This window comes from Artemia franciscana, chromosome 15 (genome assembly GCF_032884065.1).
Source record: "Artemia franciscana chromosome 15, ASM3288406v1, whole genome shotgun sequence".
In the NCBI taxonomy this organism is placed as follows: Eukaryota; Metazoa; Arthropoda; class Branchiopoda; order Anostraca; family Artemiidae; genus Artemia; species Artemia franciscana.
The window spans coordinates 31,381,406-31,408,549 of record NC_088877.1 but is presented as its reverse complement, the minus strand read 5'-3'; the positions used below and the strand labels follow the sequence as shown (position 1 = coordinate 31,408,549).

Below are 27,144 nucleotides of genomic sequence, written 5' to 3'. Positions count from 1 at the left end.
TAGAGTAATGAGGTTAGATCCGGCTGCGCCATGTTCCATATTGTTAAAGACTTCAGATACCTCACTTAATTTTACTAGCTTCAAATAAGCTGGCACATCACAATCTCCAGAAAAGGAACTGCGTAAAACGCAGCATCATCTTGCTCGGGCGAGACGCTCGATTTAATCTTAGATCCAACAGTAGAGGAATGTTCATCACAAACTTATTCGATATTCATGCTGTCCGAGTTATTTCACCCACAAGAGACTGATCTGGTTTTTTCACAGATTTAATTAGCCTCCATGTTTTTCCAGGATTACCATCTGTTTTTTTTTTAAATTAAATGCAGAACACTCAACCTTAGATTTTCTTAATAAATTATTAATTATATTATAAGCGAAAGCAAACTCTCATCCGATTGCTGCTGAAAAAGAAGTCTAAGGAGAACTGATCTCATGCTTGGTGACGCCGTTTAGTTTGATACATATATCTCAATGTTTTTATATATATATATATCGTGCCTATCAAAGGTTCCGTTTTTGCTGTGATTCATTGTACCTTTATATGCGAAGCTAATATAATATAAAAAATAAACGATAAAGAAAAGCACAATGAAAAATAAATAATTGAGAATGATGCATAAAGTCTTTGAGAATTCCAGATATGTACTTCTGACCCTGCAAATTGATATTATTTTGACCACTTTTTTCGTGCCAAATTCACTTTTTCAACTGTTTTAGAGGGGAAAAGTGCGTGGGAGAAGCTGTCTCAAATCCAAACTAAAGTTACCACATACGAAACAACGCTGATTAGAGACAGGTAACATATTCTATTGCTCTTCCAGTAAACTAATAAATTCCACAGCATTTCTTGATGGAGGCTTGAAAATCACTAGAACTAAAGATTGAATTCATTACTAGACAACTGTAGCTCTAACGAGTCAAAAACCATTTCCTTTTGGTCGTAGATCATTCTTTAAATAAACCGCTAAACCTCCATGTTTATGCAACTCTCTATTTTTCATCAGTAACTGATAATTTGGAATATCTAACAGCGACGAATTATGATAATTTCAGTAAGTTTCAGTCATTTCATTTCACAAAGTTTCAGTAAGTGCCATAACATGCGGGCCGCTTTCACGAGAAAGATCCCACAAATGCTAAAAAGAAGTGCCAATACCCTGGTAATTCATATAAAAAACGGAAAGACTATTCGGTATAACATCACGGCACAAATCTGGAAGAAGCTTAGAAGTGGCTTTCAAAAATTGCTTATCAGCATTATTAAAATCATAATCCTGATGAAAAACTCCACCTCCTATACCCCCAAGAGTGAGTAAATTATTCTCCAGTTCCCTTAATAAATCCTAATCAAAACTAACCATTATCAAAAACGTACCTTGTTGATGGACTTGAATAATGGGAGAACCAGAATTTTTTTTTTGTTAACAATCCAAAAGGTGAGTGTCATTGCAATGCGTAACCAATAAAAACAAATACAATTAATATCATAATCATATTTTTTATAACACTTTCGAAAAAAATTGGGCATAATAGCCTTGTAGGCCATGATACAATCGTTCCAAGACAGCTAACCATCCGTGCATTATCCGTGCCGAACACAATGCTACAACTTAAAAACTCTTTTTTTTTTATCCCTTACTCATAATAGCAAAAAAAGAGGGACAAAAAACATCAGAAAATGCAAAAAAAATTATATCCTGAAAAAACAAAAAACAAAACACCAACTTGAAATACCCAAATCAGGAATAGGGTCATCCACCGAGAAAGCAACTTTTCTGCAATGCCTATTAAAACATCATAAAAACAAATACAATTAATATCATAATCATATTTTTTATAACACTTTCGAAAAAAATTGGGCATAATAGCCTTGTAAGCCATGATACAATCGTTCCAAGACAGCTAACCATCCGTGCATTATCCGTGCCGAACACAATGCTACAACTTAAAAACTCTTTTTTTTTTTATCCCTTACTCATAATAGCAAAAAAAGAGGGACAAAAAACATCAGAAAATGCAAAAAAAATTATATCCTGAAAAAACAAAAAACAAAACACCAACTTGAAATACCCAAATCAGGAATAGGGTCATCCACCGAGAAAGCAACTTTTCTGCAATGCCTATTAAAACATCATAAAAACAAATACAATTAATATCATAATCATATTTTTTATAACACTTTCGAAAAAAATTGGGCATAATAGCCTTGTAAGCCATGATACAATCGTTCCAAGACAGCTAACCATCCGTGCATTATCCGTGCCGAACACAATGCTACAACTTAAAAACTCTTTTTTTTTTATCCCTTACTCATAATAGCAAAAAAAGAGGGACAAAAAACATCAGAAAATGCAAAAAAATTATATCCTGAAAAAACAAAAAACAAAACACCAACTTGAAATACCCAAATCAGGAATAGGGTCATCCACCGAGAAAGCAACTTTTCTGCAATGCCTATTAAAACATCATAAAAACAAATACAATTAATATCATAATCATATTTTTTATAACACTTTCGAAAAAAATTGGGCATAATAGCCTTGTAAGCCATGATACAATCGTTCCAAGACAGCTAACCATCCGTGCATTATCCGTGCCGAACACAATGCTACAACTTAAAAACTCTTTTTTTTATCCCTTACTCATAATAGCAAAAAAAGAGGGACAAAAAACACCAGAAAATGCAAAAAAAATTATATCCTGAAAAAACAAAAAACAAAACACCAACTTGAAATACCCAAATCAGGAATAGGGTCATCCACCGAGAAAGCAACTTCTCTGCAATGCCTATTAAAACATCATAAAAGCGGAATCGATTTTGTCACCCAAGCTTCCACACCGATTTCTTTAAGTTACAGTTTTCGTTCACACTGACGTTTTCTAACAACTCGCAATCCTAGCGGCACATCACTCAGAGATATTTCCTTATTTCCAATGATAGTTTTTCCCTTTAATTTCTTTCTTATTTTTAAAATATCAGTTTTATCTTTACTTGACGATACTGCCGCTTTGAATAGCGACCATCTTTCTTCACATCAACTATACTATAATTGGGTACCATATCAATCTCCAGACCCTGTTCACAAATAGATTTAAATGATTTTTTTGCCTGCACAAGGAACATTCCATACAATAATATTTTGCGCAGTCATCTTGTTTTCGAAGCACAACATTCTATTTTTTAATTAGCATTTTCTTTACGGAGGATATGCGTTTCCGAAGTAACAAGACTTATCTGGGTTTTTACGTTAGCTGTCTCATTAACGATAACGCCGTATTTTGATTCTATTCTAGGAAATTCCTCGGCCAGGCTTGAAGTCGTCATATTTGATTTATTCAATGGTTATTATGTAGAAAACACACCATTACTTGACTCTTCTTGTCAGGGCCTTTTGTCTTTTCTTTCCATCTCTAACAGTGACCAAAAAACAAAATTGAACCTATAAATCTAAACCTAAATTTGCAACAATTGTTTAACCACGATATTGCCAGCGTGCAATGCATTCAGCCACGATTACGGGGTCACGATTAGTGGCAAAGAAAGAGTTAAAGAAAGATGGGCAAAACATTTTGAGAATGTGTTAAACCGAGATACGGGTGTAGGAAAAGATATAGGGGAAAATGAAAAAGTATGTGATGCCTTGGATGTAAAGGAAGATTTGTTTTGTGAGGAGAATTAGCGACAGTACTAAAAGGATTAAAAAATAGCAAGGCTCTGAGGTTAAAAATAAGTTACTGAAGATTATGAATATGATTTTTGAAAAAGAGGAAGTACCTAGTGATTTAGGAAAACCTTAATTAAACCACTGTATAAGAAAGGTGATAAGAGTGAGTGTGGTAATTATCGATTCATTAGTCTGGTATCTGCAGGTAACAAATTACTTAGTAATATGACACTTTTTAGATTGAGAGAGGCGGTAGAAAAAGTGATGAGAGATTAAGAGTGCGGTTTTAGAAAAAGTTGATAATTGAGAAGTATCTGAGTTATCAAAAACCTTTGGTCCTCAGTTTTATAGATTATGAGCAAGCGTTTGTTTCTATTGATTAAAGAGCTTTAGTGAAGAGCACTTATCCTTGCATGGTACACCAGACACATACATTAAAGTGATTAGTGCTATGTACGAGAAAATCACTGCTGCGGTTAAGGTAGGAAATGAGGTTAGCAGCTGGTTTTGTACTAAATTAGGAGTTATGCTGGGTTGTATAGTTATACAGGGTTGGAGCACAGGAAAGGCAATGGGAGACCACGGAATCAAATGGGGAGGAAAAACTCTCCTGGGCTCATTACACTGATGGTTTAAGCATCTTAGATGAAAGTGTGAGAACAATGAATGAACTTTTATAAATTTTCCGAGTTGAGGGTGCTAGAATAGGTTAAGAAGACTAAGTTACTAAGGCTAGGAATAAGTGAAGATGGAAAGGTGACGTTGGGTAACGAAAAGATTGATCAGGTGAACAGCTTCACTTATCTGGGTAGTATCAAACAGTTCGTGGTAACGAACTCTAGTAAGGAGCGACCTGGCTCAACAGTAAACGAAACTCTAAAAAACGGAATTTCGATGCTAAAAGATATATCAAAAGAATCATATTTTTATTCTGATTTTAAATATATAAGTTTCATCAAATTTAGTCTTTGTCATCAAAAGTTACGAGCCTGAGAAAATTTGCCTTATTTTGGAAAATAGGTGGAAACACCCCCTAAAAGTCACAGAATCTTAAGGAAAATCACACCATCGCATTCGGCGTATCAGAGAACCCTATAGTAAAACTTTCAAGCTCCTATCTACAAAAATGTGGGATTCGTATTTTTTGCCAGAAGACAAATCACGGGTGCGTGTTTACTTGTTTGTTTGTCTGTTTTTTTTGTTTTGTTTTTTTTTCCAGAGGTCATCGTATCGACCAAGTGGTCCTAGAGTGTTGCAAGAGGGCTCATTCTAACGGAAATGAAAAGTTCTAGCGCCCTTTTTAAGCGACCAAAAAAATTGGAGGGCACCTAGGCCCCCTCCCACGCTCATTTTTTTTCCCAAAGTCAACGGATCAAAATTTTGAGATAGCCATTTTGTTCCGCATAATCGAAAACCATAATAACTATGTCTTTGGGGATGACTTACCCCCCCCCAGAGTCCCTGGGGGAGGGGCTGCAAGTTACAAACTTTGACCAATGTTTACATTCAGTAATGTTTATTGGGAAGTGCACCGACGTTTTCAGGGAGATTTTTTTTGGTTTGGGTGTGGGGTTGAGGGGAGGGGGTTATGTGGGAGGATCTTTCCTTGGAGGAAAATTTCATGGAGGAAGAGAAATTCAATGAAAAGGGCGCAGGATTTTCTAGCATTACTATTAAAAAAAAAACAATGAAAATATAAACATGAAAAAGTTTTTTCAATTGAAAGTAAGGAGAAGCATTGAAACTTAAAACGAATGAGATTATTACGCATATGAGGGATTCTAAAAATACTTTAGCATAAAGAACGAGGTATTTAGGAGGAGATAAATACTTCGCTCTTTATGCTAAAGTATTTTTAGTAATTTCAACTATTTATTCTATGGCCTTTCTGATTCAGGGGTCATTCTTAAAGGATTGGGACAGAACTTAAGATCTAGTTTGAAGAGCGAGGTATTAACGAGGGGACAAACCCCCTCACATATATAATCAAAAATATAAGAATATAAAAGCTTATTACGTAAGTTAATTCTTAAGTTATGTATATTTTTTACTAATAAAAACCTTCGTTAAAAATTAAAAGTTCTAGTTGCCTTTTTAAGTAACCGAAAAATTGGAGGGCAACAAGGCCTCCTTCCCCACCCCTTATTTCTCAAAATCGTCTGATCAAAACTAAGAGAAAGCCATTTAGCCAAAAAAGAATTAATATGCAAATTTCATTTTAATAATTTATGTACTGAGAGACAAAATCAAACATGCATTAATTCAAAATCGTTCAGAAATTAAATAAAAAAAAACTAGTTTTTTTTCAACTGAAAGTAAAGAACGACATTAAAACTTAAAACGAATAGAAATTACTCCGTATATGAAAGGGGCTGCTTCCTCATCAACGCCCTGCTCTTTACGCTAAAGTATTTTACTGTTTTAAAAAGAAGAGTTGAGAGAAAGAATCAAACTTTAGCGTAAAGAGCGGGGCGTTGAGGAGGAAGCAGCCCCTTTCATATACGGAGTAATTTCTGTTCGTTTTAATGTCGCTCCTTACTTTCAGTTAAAAAAAACTAGTTTTTCTTATTTAATTATTAGTAAAGACGGCGGGACCAGTGAAGATGTTAAAAGTAGAATGGCCAAAGCTCAGGGTGTTTTTTCACAGTTAAAAAAAAGTTTGGAAGAATAGGGAAGTAAGTCTGCAAACCAAAATTAGGATATGGGATGCTACTTTGACGACAGTGGTCAAATATGGCTCTAAATCATGGGCGTTCTGAAAATCGGATGAAGATTTGCAAGATGTTTTCCAGATAAGATGCCTACGGATTGTATTTTGGCTAAATCCCGCTTTCTAAGTGCTATAATGAGATAAAGGTTAAAACGGCTAGGGCATGTTCTGCGGATGAGGGAGAACGGATTGCCGAAGATTTTCCTTTTCCGCCAACTGTTTAGGGCTAAATGGAACGCAGGTCGTTTGGCAGGTCGGTTGGGAGGATGTCATAAAGAAAGATTTAAAGGAAATTAGAACTTCCTAGGAGCGTGTAAAAAGGGAGGGTTTAAATAAATTTGGATGGATAAGAAGTGTGCGTAACTGTGCTGGCCTCATCGGCTTGGTGAGTTGTTAGAAGTAGCAGTTTTTTCAAATACTTTCAAAGAATTTATTGGAAATCAACTCAATATTTATTTGGAAAAATGAGCTGCTCAAAAGGTATTTGAAGGAGACACTGTCAAGATATGTTTAAGAACTTGTAAACGTTTGTTTTTATACCCAAAGGAAACAAACCAGGAAACACACAGACAAAAAGAAATGGAAGAGGCAGATTTTCACTACTGATAGATCAGCTCTGGGACATTCTCAAATATATATTTTTTTTATTTCTATGAAAAGCAACGAAAAAGTATGAGCAGATGTAGATACATCCGAATTCAAGATGGGGCCTCAATTAAGCTCAAGTACCGAACGTACCATGAGGATAAACTTATTTTATTTAATGCTATTTTCAAATACGGTATAAGATTTTCCTTACCTGTTATGGAATAATCCTTTGAACCGCTTTCTTTGGTTAGCTTCTGATTTATAAATAACAGGTTGATTTCAGATATTGCAAAAGCAAGCCAGTAAAATGCACAAAAGAAAGACTAACAGGTTAATAAATGATCGGTTATTTCAAATCGGTTAGTAGGTGTTGGATAGAAATTAATTTCAGTGTTGAGATTTCTTGGTTTTTTAAGTATAGTTCTTGTTTACCTGTGATAACAAGAATAGCTTTCATTTAAACAATTACCTAGTAGAATGCATGTTGGTGAAAAAAATAGAATGAATCAACTTTTATGTATAAAACCACAAAAAAATCTTTTAATCCTCGAATCTTACCCAACTTGTCTGGTACTTTTTATATGATGAGGCATGATATGAAATGTAGTCTTCTTCTAAAAAATTTCCCATGCTGTTAAACACGGCGAATAATAATATGCCTAAAAAAATAAGAAAACAAAACTTAAATTAATAAATAACATAAACTTAAATTAAACTATAAATGACACGACGCGGTAAAAGCTTCAAAATTTCAATTCCTACCAGTTTTCTAGGACGCTAAATATTTTTTTTGCTCCTTTTGACATTTTCGTCCGAAAGTTTTGGCCACCCCTATGAATATAATTTTGGAAACCTGCGTACAATTTACATCTAGTGCCAAAACAGATGGTTTTTGTTTGTCCCTGAGCCAAAGCCAACAATATGTGAATTAAGTGGATTTTATACAATGTCGGAGAAAACTGTCAAAACGTGTTCAGTCAGGCTTCCGTTTCTTCGCGCCGTGCTTCTGCTTTCGAGCAGAAAACTTTTTTCTAGTAGGCAGGCACCAGTTTCAAGTAGAAGCTGGACTAAAGCGAAGACCAGCAATGGCTCCTTAACTCCTTGGCGTAAATATCTTCATGGAATAATAAAATAAAAAACGTAAGACCTGAACAATAGTTTTGTAGAAAACCGACGCTCTGCTTCAACTACATTATTAAAAGCAGACTCATACAAAGATTTTCAACCTGTAATAATGCAGGTATAAAGTAAGTCCATATCGCCTCTAACACCATCACTAAGTTAATTTTTCAGCAGGAAGGCATTAAGTATTTTTTTCACTAAGTTAATTTTTCAGCAGGAAGGCATTAAGTATTTTTTTCACAGATATGTAAGGACCAAGGGCCAAGGATCACAGAATGGTTACTTTTAGAGCCGAAAGCCGCTTCACCGACCTTAAAACGAAAATACTAAAATCCGGTTGGAAACAGTTATCTTGGGCAGATAGGACAAATCTACACTGATTTCAAGTAAGAACATAAAATATAATATGATAAATAATAATTACAATAATAAAATAAATAAGAACGTAACGCACGTAGTCATACAAATATTGCGCAAACAAGTGTTTTAGTGATAGACACTGAATCAAATTATTTTTATCATCAAATTGGTTTAAAAAAAGTTATATTTTGGAAGACTGTAACCTAACCTTTGGTTATACACGTTGTGTTGCTTAGAAAAACAATATAGATTGGGTTATGTTTTGAGTAAAGTAACGCAGCACTAGCTTGTATGCATGGTATATTTAAAAAATTAACAACAATAATTGGCTATGAGGAAATAGAAAATAAAGTTTCCTTTTATGCAGCAACAGTGCATTTGAGATTACCTTTCAGGAATGTCTTCATTCCTTTTGGGCATAAAGTTTCAATGGATTGAGAGCAAATGTTTAATTATTGGCTAAACCAGCCAAATTTTGCTATAATACTTTACGTTGCCCAGGTGATGTAAATCTAGAAGTAATTGAGATTCAACACCTTTTTCAGGGGTCCGCAATTTTGGTGAAATCAATCTATCTTTTATGTAAATCACTTTTCACTGTCAATTCTAATGTTTAAAGAAAATTCAGAGTTAAAAACACTAGAAACAGATATATTTCCTTGAATATTTCCGCGCTCTCTAATGTCAACTTTGATTACAAAGACGAGCATTACTGCGGACCAGGATTTAAGGTAAGGCAAAGGATACGGCATTAGACTTTACAGTCCGTACCGGCGGTGCTGATCCCCGTTTCTTGGCCCTTCAGCCAGGAAGTACAATGGGGGGTTGGGGGCCAGCCATCCTGTGCTTTCGCACACCCTTCCTGTTTACCTTCCCCAGATTTCTCCAGGTACCCATTTAGAGCTGAGCCACGAGCATTACTGCGGAACAGGATTTAAGTAATCCCAAATATTTTACTAGACTAGTACAAGTTCCAAAAAAGTAAAAAAAAAAATTGATGCCCTATATAGGATATATCAAAAATTGCAATTATCTCAATATCAGCTGAGAGGTGGAACAGTACCCCCCCTTTTTTTGAGCCTCTCCATCCCTCTAGCCGAGCCAAAAAAAATATGTAACAAAGTTTTCAATTGAATTACTTTTAGGGGAATATTCTGATGATTGGAAATTAAATTTTTCAAGGGTCAATTACACTTTTAACACGGAAAAAAATAAGGAAAAAGATTATTTAACTTCTCAGTTTTCGCTAACCTGTTTGACAAAGGAAAATGCTTCAAGGGGCGTTTGACGATGTATTTAGTCGTACAGGCTTCAAATATTCCCTTCTTTTTCTAAACAGGATGCGATCTCAATAAACTGGCCTTAGTAATTGGGTCCCGGTAATGATTCTGCGAGGTTTCCAAAAACAATATTCATTTATTGAACCAATTAAATTACAATAGATAACAGTGAAATTCCTAGGTTGTTTTAAACCACGAGGAAAATATTTTAATTTGATACTGTAAACCACTAACTAGAAATACTTTCAACTAGTGCTCCGGATTCAAGTTACAAGTCTATCTGAGTTCCGCTGCCTTGAGTTCGATCTTGCTGTTTTCTGCTTGTATCATACATCAACGGAAAATGAGCCCAACTTGACAAACCAACTCACAAATATCGTCTTAAAGCTAAGAGTCCATAAACTACTTGAAGGCTTAAGCCACAAAATATGTAAACTTGGTGATGTTTACTTTTAAAAGGACAATTTCATGTAATCATAGTCGTATGAGTTCGAATAATATAGTATTAGAAAAACATTCAAAAGATAAAAGTCATCAATTACTTGAAAGCTGGAGCCCCAAAACATGTGAAGTTCAGGTTTAAAAATCCAGTAAATCTCCATTTAGTTCTAAAGGACCTAACCTAACCCATTCTAACCTTTTTTATTTAAATCGCATGGCTATGATTTTTTGCAAAATTACAGTATTCAAATACAAAGTGAGACAAAACATTTTATTAATAAAAGATGAAATCTAATAAATAGCCAACATGAATTGGCTAATAAACAGGGAAAGAAAAGAAGCAAAAGGCACACAACACAAAGAAATAATAAAAATACATCGAATAATTTGAATACTATAAATAAACGGAATGAACAAAGTCAGATTAGTTGCACAACGTGTCCTCAAGAACTGAAACAACAAATTTTTACACTTCTCACTGGCGAGATCTTCAAAATAGAACCGCGAGACAGAATAAATTATATTCTACTCTTTCCTAGACTTTCTTCTGCGCGGGGATGAAGATTTGTCAGCATCTGCAACTACTTTCTCCTAAAAAACAAAGAGAAATAAGATTATTGAGCTCATTATTCGTTGTACTTTAGTACAAGTTACATCCTACATGAAAATCACGTTATAAATAAACTTCCAATACAGTTCTCTTTTTCGTGTGAGAACTCGTGTACATAGAATTTGAATTTTCCTCGTTCCTATATATTGATTAAATAAAAAAAAACAAGTTTTTTCAACTGAAAGCAAGGAGCGACATAAAAACTTAAAACGAACAGAAATTACTTCGTATATGAAAGGGACTGCTTCCTAATCAACGCCCCGCTCTTTAAGCTAAAGTTTGATTCTTTCTCTCAACTCTTCTTTTTAAAACAGTAAAATACTTTAGCGTAAAGAGCAGGGCGTTGATGAGGAAGCAGCCCCTTTCATATACGAAGTAATTTCTGTTCGTTTTAAGTTTTAATGTCGCTCCTTACTTTCAGTTGAAAAAAATTGTTTTTTTTTATTTAATTTCTGAACGTTTTTGAATCAATGCGAATAATTACAACGAAATTTGCATATTTATTTATTTTTGGCTAAATGGCTTTCTCATAATTTTGATCGAATGATTTTGAGAAAAAAGAGCGGAGGAGGAAGCCTAGTTGCCCTCCAGTTTTTTGGTTAATTAAAAAGGCAACTAGAACTTTTAATTTTTTACGAATCTTTTTATTAGTAAAAGATATACGTAACTTATAACTTAGCTTACGTAAAGAATTTTTTATTCTCATGTTTTTATTACACATATGAGAGTGTTCACCCCCTCGTCAGTACCTCTCTCTTTACACTAAATCTTAAATTTTGTCCCAATTCATTAAGAATGACCCCTGAATCACAAAAGCCGTAGAATAAATAGTTGACATTACTAAAAATACTTTAGCGTAAAGAGCGAGGTATTAGAAGGAGGTGAGCCCCTCATATGGGTAATAATTTCTGTTCGTTTAAGTTTTAATGCTGCTCCTTACTTCCAGCTGAAAAAAACTTTTTCATATTTATTTTTTCATTGTTTTTTTTTTAATAATGCTAGTAAATCCTGCGCTCCCTTCATGGAAATTTTCTTCCCCCATGACAAATTCCTCGATGGAAAGTTCCCCCAGTATATCCTCCTCTTCTCAACACCTCCCCCAACCAAAAAATCCTCCTGAAAACGCCTGTACACTTCCCAATAACCATTACTATATGTAAGCACTGGTCAAAGTTTGTAACTTGTAGCCCCTCCCACGGGGACTGTGGATGAGTAAGTCGTCTCCAAAGACATAGTTATATAAGGTTTTTCGACTACGCTGAATAAAATGGCTATCTCAGAATTTTGATCCGTCGACTTTGGGAAAATAATTAGCGTGGGAGGGGGCCTAGGTGACCTCCAATTTTTTTGGTCACTTAAAAAGGGCACTAGAACTTTTCATTTCCGTTAGAATGAGCCCTCTCGCAACATTCTAGGACAACTGGGTGGATACGATCACCTCTGGAAAAAAAAACAAAAAATAAACACGCATCCGTTATCTGCCTTCTGGCAAAAATACAAAATTCCACATTTTTGTAGATAGGAGCTTGAAACTTCTACAGTAGGGTTCTCTGATACGCTGAATCTGATGGTGTAATTTTCGTTAAGATTCTATGACTTTTAGGGGGTGTTTCCCCCTATTTTCTAAAATAACGCAAATTTTCTCAGGCTCGTAACTTTTGATGCGTAAGACTAAACTTGATGAAACTTATTTATTTAAAATTAGCATTAAAATGCGATTCTTTTGATGTAGCTATTGGTATCAAAATTCCATTTTTTAGAGTTTTGGTTTCTATTGAGCCGGGTCGCTCCTTACTACATTTCGTTACCACGAACTGTTTGAAAAGACTAACGAAAGTAGGCAGTTTTGTGAATGGGTGATTTAAGAATTCGCTCACTTTATTCAGCCATTTTATCCGTAAGGCAAGCTATTGTAGCCGCTCCCACATACATTGTATATTTCCTATATCCTCGGTTACCGGAACACCCCACATCTGATTAAATGATTTATACAATAAAACGTTTTTAATACGATGCTTATTAGCAATGGTCGAACAGGTAATCAATACTCCAATAAAGTCATCTGCCATATCTAATCTGGATTCCTTTTGTGTTTTTAGTGATTGTTCTTTTTTTTCTCTCACTTTTTAAAACTAAATGACAGATCATGTCAATATTTCAGGTTACGACTAGCATTTTACAGTAATTGAGTTTTCACACTTTCTTTCTTTTTTTTTTTTAGAAAATAGGACAATTACATTAAAGCTGCAGTACATACTGAATAATATTATCTCGGTTTGATATGTAGCACATGCGAAAAAGCCAATCAGTATTTGAGCTAGTGGGATTGCATCATATCTGTGTTAATAACCAATCCCCCTAGACCTTCGCTGAAATAAATACAAAGCAATTGTGACCAAAGGATCTAAAGGAACCTTTCATTTTGTCAAAAATGTAAAATGGATATATCCGTGTAAACGGTTCTGCTTCCGATTTTTATTCTCAGAAACTCTAAGAGACCGTCACAGGATAGGATTCCAATTGATTCCAGGAGTCAATATTTAATAAAAGTAAAACGACTGCGACTACTAATGACCAATCATAACAGCACCATGTTACCTGAGGCCAATACATCTGCACGAACTCCTCTTTCGCTATAGTCTTTTCAGAGCTTTCATCTTTACTCCCTCCCCCCATGAAGTTTCCACTTCCTTTAAATCCTTTCTTACAAATTCTTCACACACCATTCGAAGATATCCTCCTTTCCTTTTGTTCAGAAATGGGTGGTTGAAAAGTTTAATTTTTTGGCGAAAATTCTTAAGGTCGTAAGGCAAAATTCTTAAGGTCTTTTTAAGGACTTTTTTTTTATCATCTTTCATGTTTAAAACATGGGCTAACCGTTTTAACCTTGCTTACATTATAGCCCTCAAGAGTGGGACAGTGAAGAATATTAAGACCGAAAACACAGGCCTGCGAAGAGTTTTGTCAACGCGGTCAGCCCTCAAAACCTGTAAAAGTGTAAACACTGGCTATAAAAATAAGGCCGAATAATTTATGGACAATAATAGCAGGACTAAATGTATCAGTGAGCTAATCATTGCATATATACGATATTATAGACAGAAAAAATATTTCCAATACCAGCCGATCTGTTAGTCAGGTAAAACAGTGTACTGTTTGTAAGTAACAAGAGGCTATAAGCCAAGTCACTGGACATGACATGTAGGGAGGGGTAGGCAACCCTCAATACATTTCGAGCAAATTTCCATTTTCTTTAGATTTTACGGGAGTTGACTCTTTTGTGTTTTCCGTGTTTGTGCCCCCCCCCCCCAAAAAAAAGAGGTCCATGGACGTAACTATCCCCGCTTAACTCGACTATATTTATTAATATTTCTTAAGACTAACCTCAATGAGAGGAGCGGTCTCCTCTTCTTCGGCTTCCATTTCTTCTTGTTCTTCTTCGCCACTTCCTTCGACATCCGCTTCTGCTTCTATGGCTTCGTCATCAGGGGTCAAGGCATCTGATTTCTTGGCTGCTGCAGCAGCGGCTTGAGCTTTCTTTTCCTGCAAATATTAATTGGAAAGATATGATCTAGCTTAATGGATATACAGTTCTAAGGAAGATATGAAAAAAAAAAACTACACAAGAGAGAAAGATGGCATGTTTTGGCTTATCCAATTTTCCTAAGCACGGAAAAAAGGAGATAAAAAAATACCTCAAAGATGATGAAAAGGCTGACGTCAGCTGAATAACTGTTTAAACCACAAAGAGGTCCAATTCCAGTTTCCTGATGGTCTGTTCCCAAAGAAAAATATGTAGTATATTAGATTTAATTATTCCTGGCCAGCTTTTAGTGTTCACGAATGAAAACAAAACCTTTGCAATTCCTGTTTTTAAAAATGTGGATAGATAGTACTATCATCACATTTTTAGGTCATTACATAAAAGGGTAAATCCAGTCACTACTTCGAAAATTTGGGTTAAAAAAAACAGTGTAAGTTAGAATTACTTCCCAATGGATGTAAATTTTCGTATAAAACAGAAAAAAAATAATAAGATCTATGGAGGTCCTGATGACATGAACATTTCATGACATCAAATTCCTACTTTAATTAAGATTTTCAGCTTTTAGTTTTCATGAATATACCATAAGATTTTGATAAGAGAATTGCTTCTAATTTATTACTAATTTTGGTGACATTGCCAAGACAAAGTAGAAATTACAACTACTGGAGCAACACTTTAGGCTTAGGATATTTATATAACACATGAAATTCAATCAACAGGCAAAGATAGAAACCAAATGAAAGCTGAAGGGTTTATAACTTAAAGAAACTTTAGGATAACTGCTTGTCAATACCATACCGCAAATTTTTATTATTTTTATCTTATTTCATAGCAAATAATGACAAGAAAATTAATGTTCTTTAAAAATCTACTTTTAAATTTCACACGAAAAAACTCATTTCTAATTGCGTTGTTTGATAATGAGGGTTATACAGTCAGTTATGATGGTGAGAAAAGAGGGAGTTGAGAGGAAATCATAAATTAATTAACGTAACTAATTGACTAGTTAATTATTAGGAACCATTTCGCTTGGTGGTAGAGCTGAAATATACGAATTGACAGATTTACAGATGAAAATGCCCAAAAACCAATCAGCCAAAAACAACATAGCTTTAGGCCAAAGCTTCTACAAGCTTACAAACTCTATAGTCGTATCTTTACAAGGTCTGCAAAGCTCTACAGAAAATGTTTCTCTTTTACAATTAAAACAATATTCATTTTCCTTTATAAAGTCTACAGTTTGCAGCTGATTAAAATAGCGTTGCCTTTGTACATGCCACATGAAGTTACAGGAGGTAGTCACAGGTCTCGACCAGAGTGAAAAAGTTTTGCGAACGCAACAGCTTTACTAAGATACTTTTAAAGTGAAATGAGATTGAAATTTACTTCCCGAATACTGCATATTATCGCATTTTAAATGTGAGCTTTGGGTCAATAGCAGGGTTACTAAAAAAATAATAACAATGATAACAAATGAGACACGTCTTTTGGTCTTGGGTATCACAAAATAGTTAGTATCTAACATTTCCAAATTTTTAAGTGAAAGTACCAAAAATCTGAAAAAAAAACAGCAAATAGTGATTCAACACAACTAGCTACACCACTTTGCTAACAGATGCTGTCCAAAAATCCTTTTTCGTTGAAAGACGCACAGTTGTGGAAGAGAGAGAGAGAGAGAGAGAGAGAGAGAGAGAGAGAGAGAGAGAGAGAGAGAGAGAGAGAGAGAGAGAGAGAGAGAGAGAGAGAGAGAGAGAGAGAGAGAGAGAGAGAGAGAGAGAGAGAGAGAGAGGGAGAGAGAGAAATGTGAAAAATGTGACTGAATGGGGAAAATACTGTCTCATTGCTATTTAATATCTACACCCGGGCTCACAGAGGTGCCTTTCAAAAGAGAAGCAAATCATGTGCTTTTTCACTGACTAGTCAGTTTTTAAACTTATAATCTTAATTGTAAATATACCATTCTATTATTTCTGTTATAGTACTATAGTATTACGTAAGAATAGTATTACCGTCACAATCAATGCTTGTGCATTTTTTCGCTCCCTTTTCTCGGTCTTTTTATGTTAATGACAAGTTGATATCTACCGGATGCAGATTTATAATTTGGATTGTAAATACGCCGCCCAGAGCATTCTAGTATAATACAATAAAAAATAGTATTATCATCTTCTCAGTCTTATTTTGTTGATGACGAATTTATGTTTGTCGGAAATAAATTCTGGATTGTAATCCACGGGCCATATTATAGTCACATAGAACCAAAGGTCAATAGACCCAGAACTTTGCAAGACTACAGCACCAATTGCGCACGCCATTTCTAATTTCACCAGTTGAGCATTGTTCCAACTGTCAAGCTTTAAATTTTTATTTGATCAACCACAGTCCAAGGTTAATGTGTAATTCTATGGAACTAGAAAAAAAAATGGAAGCTCAAAACAGTGATTTTTCTATTTGTAACAGGAATCTGACTAAAGACAAGAAGACGTGGTAGTATTGAGGTTATCTGGGGGAAAATCGGTATTTATACAAGCTTTAAGCTTGTTGGTGATACCAGCTTAAAGCAGGGACAATTGTTGTCCCCAGGCGCTGAAAACTATAGCTACATATCAGCAAGCTTTTATAAGTAATTTCTTTTCCATTTTGTTTTTCGGCTTCTGAAATACTAGTGTGACGAATAGTGTGACCAGAAAAAGCTAATGTCATCCACAAAACATGGCTTTTTTTTTACTGACAGATTTGACTATGATATGGCTTGGGCATAGACATTCCACTCTAAAATATTCTACTATGTTATTATGTAATAATACCATTACCGTCTCTATTTAGTGTTGTGATTTGCGTGTTTTTTTTTGGTCTCTTCTCGGTCTATTTGTGTCGATGACAAATTAATTTTTCTGAATGTTCATCGCCGGGTCTAACCCGGATATTTATTGGTTTCTACTTTTCGCTATTATATCCATTGCATTGGCGATGACAGACCTTTTCCGATGACAAGCCAATTTCTTAAAACATGATTCAGAATACTAAGTAGAATAAAGGAGTTCATAAAGCTGGATTACAGAACTGCAAACTTTGTAACAACAGACTTATGTGTCAAGTTCATAAACTAGCTGTGAGCTCATGAGTCATGTGGTGGCGCAGTGAGTTTGACCTCAGCTTGGTAGTACAGGGTCCAAATATTGAACCCGGTAGTAGCAACGCACTTCAAGGCCGACGCAGAGACCTTAATAGTCAAGAAGTATTGTTAGTCCGATTACTTACTGACTGTGACCCATGATCCCTAATATAAGCGGAACAGTATTTTCATGGTTTAGATCGTCAATAGGAGTCAAATTTCAGAAGAGTTAAAAGAAAAGGCCTTTACTTGATTTTTTTTGCTGAGGGTTTTTATTAATCATTTATTTACTCCCTTCTTTTTGTGCTTTTGCAACGCGGGTGAAAATAATTTTATCTTAAATGAGCCTCGAAATTATCTGGGACAATAACACGAAAGTAAAATAAAAAAGAGCCTTACCTTTCCACCGAAACAGAAGGACAAAATGAGAACTACGGGTAAAGCAATAGCAACTACATACACAGCCCACAGCCATGGGTTCTTGTTGGTATATTTAACCAGCCACTGAACAAAAGAATCCTGAAATTCAGAAATTGAAAATGATGCACACCACCGCACTCAGGTAAAAAAGGGTAAGGATAAAACAAAATAATGTTTAGATTAGGTATTCATAAGAATCAATTTTCAATGAATCTTAACCAACAAGCACTTAGGTAAATAGAGTATGAGGAATAATAGTAGTATATCACTAAAATATTGTAGACGCTTAAGAAAAATGAAAAACCGCTGGAATAATATGAGCCAATGTTGAGAAGCAAAAGAATATTATTGAACAAAATTATTCTAATTCAACTGTGGCCCAAGTCTGATTTCTAACCAGTTATTAATGGGTGCAAAATTTTTAATTAATTTTGCCATTGGAGCAAATGTCAGAGAGCTAAAGAGGGAAGAAGAAAAGTCCAAGGTTGAAGAAACCGGAAACATCACGAACAGTTTGAATTGTGTACAGCATGTGAAAATAGCAAATTTAACAGATTTCCAGTGGTTCTCCAGATAACCAATTCGTTTTCCAAGAGACACAGAGTATATTCCAGAACATAATCATCACTAATTATTTGCTATTATTCCATTTTTTACCCCATTAATGCTTATACTACATAACAGGGGCTAACATTATAGTCCGTTCAGTAGTCATAGCTTATAATTTTGTGTTTCCCATTGCCTTGGAACGAAAATAGTAACAAATAATTATCTATCGTTTACAACAATTGGGTTCTAGAAATCAACCTTAAATTGTTTTTTCCAGGATTCTCCAGGATACTGGAATACCATTTTCTATAGATTGGCCTGAATTCCTGTCCCCAAATAACAATTTTGCATAACAACAAGCAGTGGAACACCAGGGAAAATCCCTCAATATTATCTCATACTGTTTTTTTTTTTCTAAGGCTTCATATTTGTTCCCCTTAAATCCCTGGAAGGCTTCCCGTTCCTTTAAGCCTGTTATTAATTCAGCATAAGCTGAAAATTTCCCTCCAGTAGCCTCTAATCAATCAAAAGAAAGATAAAAGCGAATCCAAGAACTTTATTTCAAAATACTGTTAATTACCGTTTCAATTACTGACTATTCACTGCAGAACCAAGCCACCCGAATCTAACACAGCTTCACATTCTCCTCGTACACCCCACTCTCTTCGGAGCTTTCATTTTTATTCTCTCCTATGAAGTCCCTATTTACTTTAAATGTTTTCTTATAGCCAACTTCCCACTCTGTTCGAGGACGTGATGTGTTTCGAATGTTCCGAGCTAGGGCGTCAACGAAGAAACATAAATTGAAACTTGTAGATGTTAAGAAAAAGATTCGCAGCCCAGAGCCCAAAGTGAGTTGGAAATGAGAGTTAATTAACAGAAACAATAACTATATCATCGACACCAATATCAAATAACAGCTACGATAAAAAGCAATACCAAATCTTGGCTTAGCAAGGGTAGGAAACGGGTGTATCAATATACTTAAAAACGGGAATGTAAGGTCATTAATATATTCTTTCATATACCTCGACTAATCGGTTTCTGAGGTACCAGACGTAGAGCGTAATAGGCAATGACATCCAAACGAGGTACATCATTATTGTATTTTCTTTACGGTTAAGCCACTTACGAATTTTTTCTTGCCAAGGGATCTAGTGTGCAAAAACAAAAATCAGTGCAAGGGATGAACCTAAGTTGTGCAGAAGAGAGTCACCAAATGAAGAAAAGAAACTTCTTACAGAAGAAATCTTATGCCTTTTTTCACCACATGTGAATTATTATATGTATTTTTTTTTCATTGTCTTACATTTTCTTGTATACAGCTTCAAGAGTCACAAGTTAATTAGAAATAACGTTGAAAAAAAAGAGACAATTTAAAAAAGGAATTTTTGAAATTCTGATTTTTCCAGACCCTTGATTGATGGACCAAATAATCTCATGCCCCCTTCATATTAATTGTTATGGAAATAATCTTGTTGGGAAAAGTGCTAGAGATAGTACAAAAGGTACTACAGCTGGCAACATTAATTGTCAGATAAGAACTGCACAAAAAGGTTTCTCAAACTTTTTTTTGACTGCATATCGTTCTTAACTTTTAGCTTATCTTGTAGCTCTAGAAGCTAACTACACATATAAAGTTTGTATAGTTATTTGTGCATGTGAACATCTATTATATCATCACCCTCGAAACTTTACTTATGGATTCCTCAAAATGTCCAAAGACTAAAGTTTTCAAAATCACGAATTATAAATTTGTTCCAGCCGCATCAAAAAAGCAAAATATGGGTAAAATATGCAGATTATAGAAAATCAGGGCGAAAAATCATAATCACCTAGTTGTAATATTATTATATTTACTGTTCAATAATGAGAATTTTTATATATACTAGAGAACAAATCAAAGAAAAAACAAAAAAACATTGATCATAATTTTTTCACACTAAAAAATCTTACTGTTGGTCTTTTAAGGCTTGGGCTCAAATTATTTTGGCCTCCCTATTTACCCCCACCCCCTACAATCTTTTCTTCTGGTCCACCCTCAGGCAATCAATTAGCTGATTCGATTAAATATCAACAAAAATAGAGAGATAAACTATGCATTTTTCCAGTGATTAAAATCAAACAGCTCTGAATCACAATGTAGTTAAATAGAGCCGGGTCGTATCAATTTTAAATAGCTTGGTTAACCATGATTTGTAAACATTTTCACCCGCATATTTTTTATTCATCAATAAATAAATTAGGCATATATTTTTCAAAAGTAGAACTTTAGAGTCATCTTCTATCGTCACTCTAATCTGCACAACATTTCTAGAAGTTCACGCAGAAAACAAGTACACTTGGACCGAGGGAGGCATCTAACCTCGTCTTCCTCTTCAGATGGTTGTCGGACCCACCAAAACAGAAAGCCAAAAAATAAATATACAGGACTAAGAGTCACAAGACCATAGGCATGCCAAAACCAATCTGAATTGTTCATCCAACGACCTAAACGCTGAATCCAATGCGTAGGCTGACGCATCCTTTCCAAAATGTTCTAAGATAGGAAGCAAACATCAATTTATACCGCCTACATTACCTATTTGTGGTGTTACATCCAGGGTTGCCACCTGTAAATTTTTAGAAAACAGCCGAAGATGATACAGTGTGCTGCAATATCTCAAAGAGGTATTACTCACTAAAACGGAAGTTAAATTTATGTTTTTACCAGTAATATACGCTAAACTTCGTAAAAAAATCGATTTGTCGGGATAGATACATATCACAGATTACAAATAACATACGTAGCCCTAGGGCTTAAAACATCATGATGGGACATTAGTACCATAAGTGGCAACTCTGGTCATACCTACATATTGTAAGTCCTGATAGAGGATATTTTGCCTGAAGTCATTTTGAACAGAAAAAGTGTAAGAATAAAGTAAATATTTGAAGGTTCTCTTTTTTTAAAGGACTTAAATATGATTTCACCATGAAATTCAAAATTAAGAAAATATTTAAACATTGACAAGAAAAAAAAGCTCAATTCAAGTGATGTTCTTTAGTCCTGAAGTTTGCTGCAATGATTAATATCAGATTTTTCACTGGTATTATTGCCTGTTATATCATAGCTTTATTTTATTTGAGTCTTTTTATGCCGTTTTTCCAACTTAATAAGTAACTCTTGCTTAAACTGAACTAGTTTCATGAGCAAACTTCACTGGGGCATATAAAAACTAATAAAACAAATTTTAGACCTTTCAGGGCACAGCCTTTGCCATTTTCTATACCCATTAATACATTTAACTGCAATAAAAGGTTGCAACATTCTTAAATTCTTTACCTTATCCTCTAAATTTATTATTCATAATTTAAATAATTCCGTATTGCCTATAACTTATAATCATTCATTAATTGTTATTAGTAATAAACACATATGAATAGTGCCTATTATACTTAACATGATACACATTACCTGTAAATCCTTAGGTAGCCACTATTCCCTGAAATTAGCTATATCTTCACTCTTACCTGGGATAAATAAATTAATCTTGCTCTTTCTGATTCCGCTCTAAGCTCAAGTCGCAAATTAATCGTTGTCGATTAATAGACAAATTAAGCTTGAGAACAAATAAATGTTTCCTTTAAAAATTTGGTCGCAAGGACAGTGGAGAATCTTTTTTTGAAAAACAAGGTATATTTGCTAAATAATTGAAGGTTATTGGCCTTTTAAGCACAGGCTACTATAGGCTTGAATTTTGGTCTAGATAAAACATATTAATCTTCCTTTAGAAAAAAGGTTATTTTCGCTTATTTCGCTTATTATAAAAGAAAGCTTATTTTCTCCTCAAACTTAAAAGAAATATTTAACTAAAAATTAGGGCTTTGTGATATGAAACGGAAAAATCGGTGTTAAGGAACCTTTCTAGGATACCAGAAGCAACTAAAAATTACATGCATCTAACAGCCTTCATCTTAGACCTATTATAGGAACTAATTAAAATAAAAACAAGCTTCATTGAACTCTCAAACAAAACGATCATCAAGAACAACGATTTAAGACAACGCGGAGAGAAATGTTGGTAAGGGTAATTTATAGTCTATAAAAAAAATCGAGATTATTGGGAATAAAAATCCAAAAACAAATCTTCTTTCAAATTTTTTTTTTCTGTTTTTGTTGTACCCTTTGCCTTGGGCTCTCAATGGCTCCATAACTCCCAAAAACTGGCATAGAGGGCCACAATCTAGCTAGCTTACAAACCTATTGTTTGAAACCTTGTTTCCCAATTGGATATACAATATGCTCTCCCCCTAGTGAATTCCAATGAATTTAGGGAACTGTTAGAAGATGTAGTAAAGTCCGAAATTAATCCAGTTCCAGTTCCAAAAATTATAGAGAGGTATATAGACTACCATCAAGTCCTTTCACCTCTTTGTCTCCTTCATCAGAATAACTAGCCACTGGAAGCACTTTTATCCTCGACTCATAAAACAATGAGTGACCACTATTATATACTATTACATTACAACCACTGTTATATTTTAATCAGATTTACCTATGTTCTTTTTTAAAGCTAATCACTTTTTATCGAATGTTTTGTAGAAGTAACAAATTGTGGGCACCGCATTGCATGATTAACAGTTTGTAGCTAATTTTTTAGATAAGTTCTGGAGAAACAGTAATGTCTGAGCATTCATAATGTATTTCTCAGAAGAAAAAAAATATAGTAGGCAATTTACTGGTACTATATATACCAAGGGATCATATAACAGACATTCATCCCAATCAGATTATTAGGTCAAGAGTACATAAAGAAATAAATAGAGAGAGCAAGATTTTTTTTCCTTCATGAATCATCATTCTATACTTTTTTAAGGACTAAGTTCCCTATACAAGTTTCTGTATATTGTTTTACTGCTTTCCAACGGTTTCTATCAACAAAAGACAAACATTTTTCTACCATTTCATAGCTGAAATTAAATCCTATCCATCTCCCGAATTAAATTTATAAAATTTGAGTAAGTTTTTTTAGATTTATTTAAAGTCGGGGTTCATATTTTTAAAGCAAGTTTAGATGACTCTCTCAGAAAAATTCTAAGTGATACAAATATTTTACCTTGGTGAATGAATAGATGTGAAAGTGATGAATTCAATGATAGAAGTATCATGTACTTTTGGCGCCGGTTACAGCAAACCACAGGGATCACAAACTTTAAGGACAGAAATTGGGATAGACATTTCCCCTTATTATGTAAGCTATTAAGTAAAACTTTCTTTAAAAAAATCTAATCAAATTAGAAGAACGTAAAAATTATGACTTACCCCATCACTATCAACCAATTCACGCTTGATATCGAACGTAGCTGCTGCCCATTGATCTGCAACATCTTTTTCATCAGTTACAATCACATTATCAAATAGAATATTATCAGACATGGACCATACTTCAATGCCAACGGCTCCCTTAAAACGAAAAATGCCAGAATTTTAATGCCAGAGTTGCCTGTCACTCAATAGGACAATCTGTCTTGGCTTTTTCTACAAAAAGCCATGACTTGATGCCCACAACTATTCCATTTTAATTCAAAAATCAACGGGATTAATGCCAGAATTGGCTCTCACTCAATTGGACTATCTGTCTTGGCTTTTTCTACAAAAAGCCATGACTTGATGCCCACAACTATTCCATTTTAATTCAAAAATCAACAGGATTAATGCCAGAATTGGCTCTCACTCAATTGGACTATCTGTCTTGGCTTTTTCTACAATTAGCCATGGCTTGATGACCACAACCATTCCATTTTAATTTAAAAATCAACGGAATGAGCACAAAATTTTAGTTGGATAATGAAAGAATCATTTGTAGAGCAATTTGTTTGAAGTTGACCCCTTTTTACACAATTTTCCCAGAATTTCCCTCCCAACCTCACTCTCTCTCAAAGCTTTAAGCCCCAGATAATTCTTTTGTCTTTAAATATTTAGTTTCATGTTCATCAGTAAAATAAGACCGTAGAAATGACATATCTAATCACATTTGCAGGCATTTACTCAATCAACATTTTCTGCCTCAACCAAAAAAAACTCAAATTTTTGAAAGAGCTAGAGCGGTAAAATTTTCGGATTTGGACCCTATCCGGCCACTTAGAAAGGAATTTGCTTTGACAGAAGGAGATGGATAATTAACAACAATTATCCTCGAAAAGGTGCAAGGTCCCATTAAGTAAGTGTCAGGCTATGCAACAACTAGCGTCAAATTTTCCCTTGTAAATGTGTATTCCATTCCAAACTTCTGAGACCCGTCAGAATTTATTTCCAAGTTGAGACAAAATGAAAAAAAAAAGTTAAAAAAATTTCATGTCTTGTATAAAAGAAATTTATGATGACTTCCTTAAGCGAAAACAATTGTCGTCCTAGACAGTAAGACTGAAAGAGACTTACAGATCCCTATCTCAAACATCAAAGGAATTCAATTCTTGTATCTGTGGCACTGATGTTTCTCGACTTTTCCCCACGGTTGATAGTTATGAACCACTAGTCGCACAAAAGAGAACGTATTGCAGAAGTGTTATTTTTTGCCATTCTACACCAGAAATGGTCAATTTCTGTTCAATTCCAGAAACAAATCCCAAAGAAAACAGTGACAACTTACCCCTCAGAATCTTTATTTACTAGATGAAGATGCACAATTCTCATGGAAAAGTTCGAGGGGAATAGGAGTAAAACCGATGTTCAACGCCCTTTACCAAATACTAATGTCGACTTCTTTAGCTTCATCGTCTAAGCTAGACCAAGATCTTTTTGCAAGGTTTTTGCAGGGATCTTTTTGCACTGCTTAAGGCACGGATGCTTAAAGCCGTTGAATGTTTAGCCTCTTTCTCTAGCAGTAATCAATCGTTAAGCGTATACCAACAATATAGTCTTTTTTCACGCCCATATTCATTGCTCAAAGGCACGGATGCCTGATGCCCTTGGTTCGTTTAGACCATTGCTCTAAACAAGCCACGAACCAAGGTTTTGCAAATTCCATAAATTAACTAATAAATACCAGACAGTCAGACCCTCATCCCATTTAGCCTATGCCCACCGCTTAAAGTATGGATATATTGACAATATCTGCCAATAGATAGGCAAATTGGACTTAAATTTGTTGCTTTACTAAGAACTGACGTTCCTATAGTTTTTTTCTTAAAGAATTATATGGGTGTAAAAAAATTATCAATATCATTGCCCGTGAAAGACTATTGAAGACCCTATAAATTAGTCTTTTATTTCTGTAGACTTCATATGAAATTTTATACCCCTAAGAGCTCATTCAATTTTTCTTTATCGGTCTTGTGCTTACAGTAAAACCTTTTTTAGAATTCTAAGTGAAAAATATGAAAAGTAGCTTTATTCGAGCTATTTTAGCAAATATATGTGGCATAATCTGCAAAGAAATGGTTTTTGTTTCTTTGGAGTTTCGACTCTTTTTTTAAACTAGTTTGAGAAAGAGTCCGATGAGTCATGAATAACTACAAAAACCACACTGCGTTTCTATCAAGGAAACGAACACACAAAAAGAAAGGAAGAACTAGGGTTAGTTTTACAAGACAGTGAACAAAAGGAAAGAAAAACAATGCTTCGGTTGCTCTAAAAAATAAGCACATCCTTTATTCAATCAAAAATCATCGCTAGCGATTAATTTTTTAATTACTATGAGAATATGTTCTGTGGCGGCGCAGTGGGCTTGATCTCAAATTGGTAATGTAGGACCCAGAGTTCCAACCTGACTGTAGGAACAAACTGCAGGGCCGACGCAAGGACCTTAGTAGTCAGGAGCGTCGTTAGTCCGATACAATTATAAGAAGATTTCCACTGAAGAAAATTGTCAAATGTACAAACGAAATGTTGAATTTTTTTGTTATCTCCTGTTTATCTCTTTGGTTTCATTTGCTTAGTTGACAATCGCATTTTATGGTTCAGAAGTGAAATAGGAGTAAGATAATGAAAATACTCAAGAGTATGCCCAAGTCCTGAATTTCCACTCATAAAAATCCGATTATTGTTCAGACTTGAGCATAATGATTTTTAAGATATTCTGCGCCTACAATTAAAATTGACAATATAGAAAGTGGATAAATTTTTTAGATAAGACGATAAAAAAATAAAGTTCTTTTTCACTAATGACAATGGAAATCTAAATCCAGAAAAACTCGCATCTTTATTCGCATCTCGCAACGTTATTACGTTCAGTATTCAATGCAATACATCACATTTTCTACAATGTAAATCCGTATTTTTTGTTCTGGATGTGTAAGCTTGAGCTTAAACTACACCATTTTAAATGAAGGCACCAGGAACGTGACAAAAGCTGCGTTTTTGATCACCGTTCAGTGAAGCAGTTGAACTGACAACGTTGGACGTTCAAGTGTTTTTTTTTTTTACAAATTCAAGGAGGAGAGGGTGTACCCCTCAATTGATGACAATGTTGTACTTTAGATCTAAACCTAAAATTTTATTCAGCAAGCTCAACTACTTTCCAAGATAGCAAAAAGACAGATAGGCAAATTTAAAGTAATACATGCAAATTTAACTGATTGCAAAGTTTATGCATTTGCGTATTGAATCTTCTATTAGGTTAATTATGTCCTACTTTCATTTTTGAGCAGAAACTTGGGTCATTTTATACAACAGGGTAATTTAAAATTAGCCTATAGGCTAATCAACCAGTTACCCTTAACTCTCCCTACAAATCAAGGGCCAATCCTTTTT

At 34.5% G+C, this 27,144-nt stretch overlaps 1 protein-coding gene across 5 annotated transcripts in view; it reads right to left on the bottom strand.

The window, feature by feature from the left end:
- Positions 1-10,426: 10,426 nt before the first annotated feature.
- The window catches only part of LOC136036348 (calnexin-like), a 40,102-nt gene continuing 23,384 nt past the window's right edge, over positions 10,427-27,144 (bottom strand). For 2 of the 5 annotated variants that reach the window (XM_065718501.1, XM_065718502.1), the window contains exons 7-10: positions 23,716-23,856; positions 20,776-20,949; positions 14,164-14,322; positions 10,427-10,760 (exon numbers count right to left, since the gene is read on the bottom strand). In XM_065718501.1, coding sequence (XP_065574573.1) covers positions 10,695-10,760; positions 14,164-14,322; positions 20,776-20,949; positions 23,716-23,856 — 540 coding nt within the window. In that variant the 3' untranslated portion in view covers positions 10,427-10,694. Of the gene's footprint in view, positions 10,761-14,163; positions 14,323-17,840; positions 17,961-19,438; positions 19,565-20,775; positions 20,950-23,715; positions 23,857-27,144 lie in introns of all 5 variants that reach the window. The other 3 variants (XM_065718503.1, XM_065718505.1, XM_065718504.1) reach the window with 2 other exon arrangements.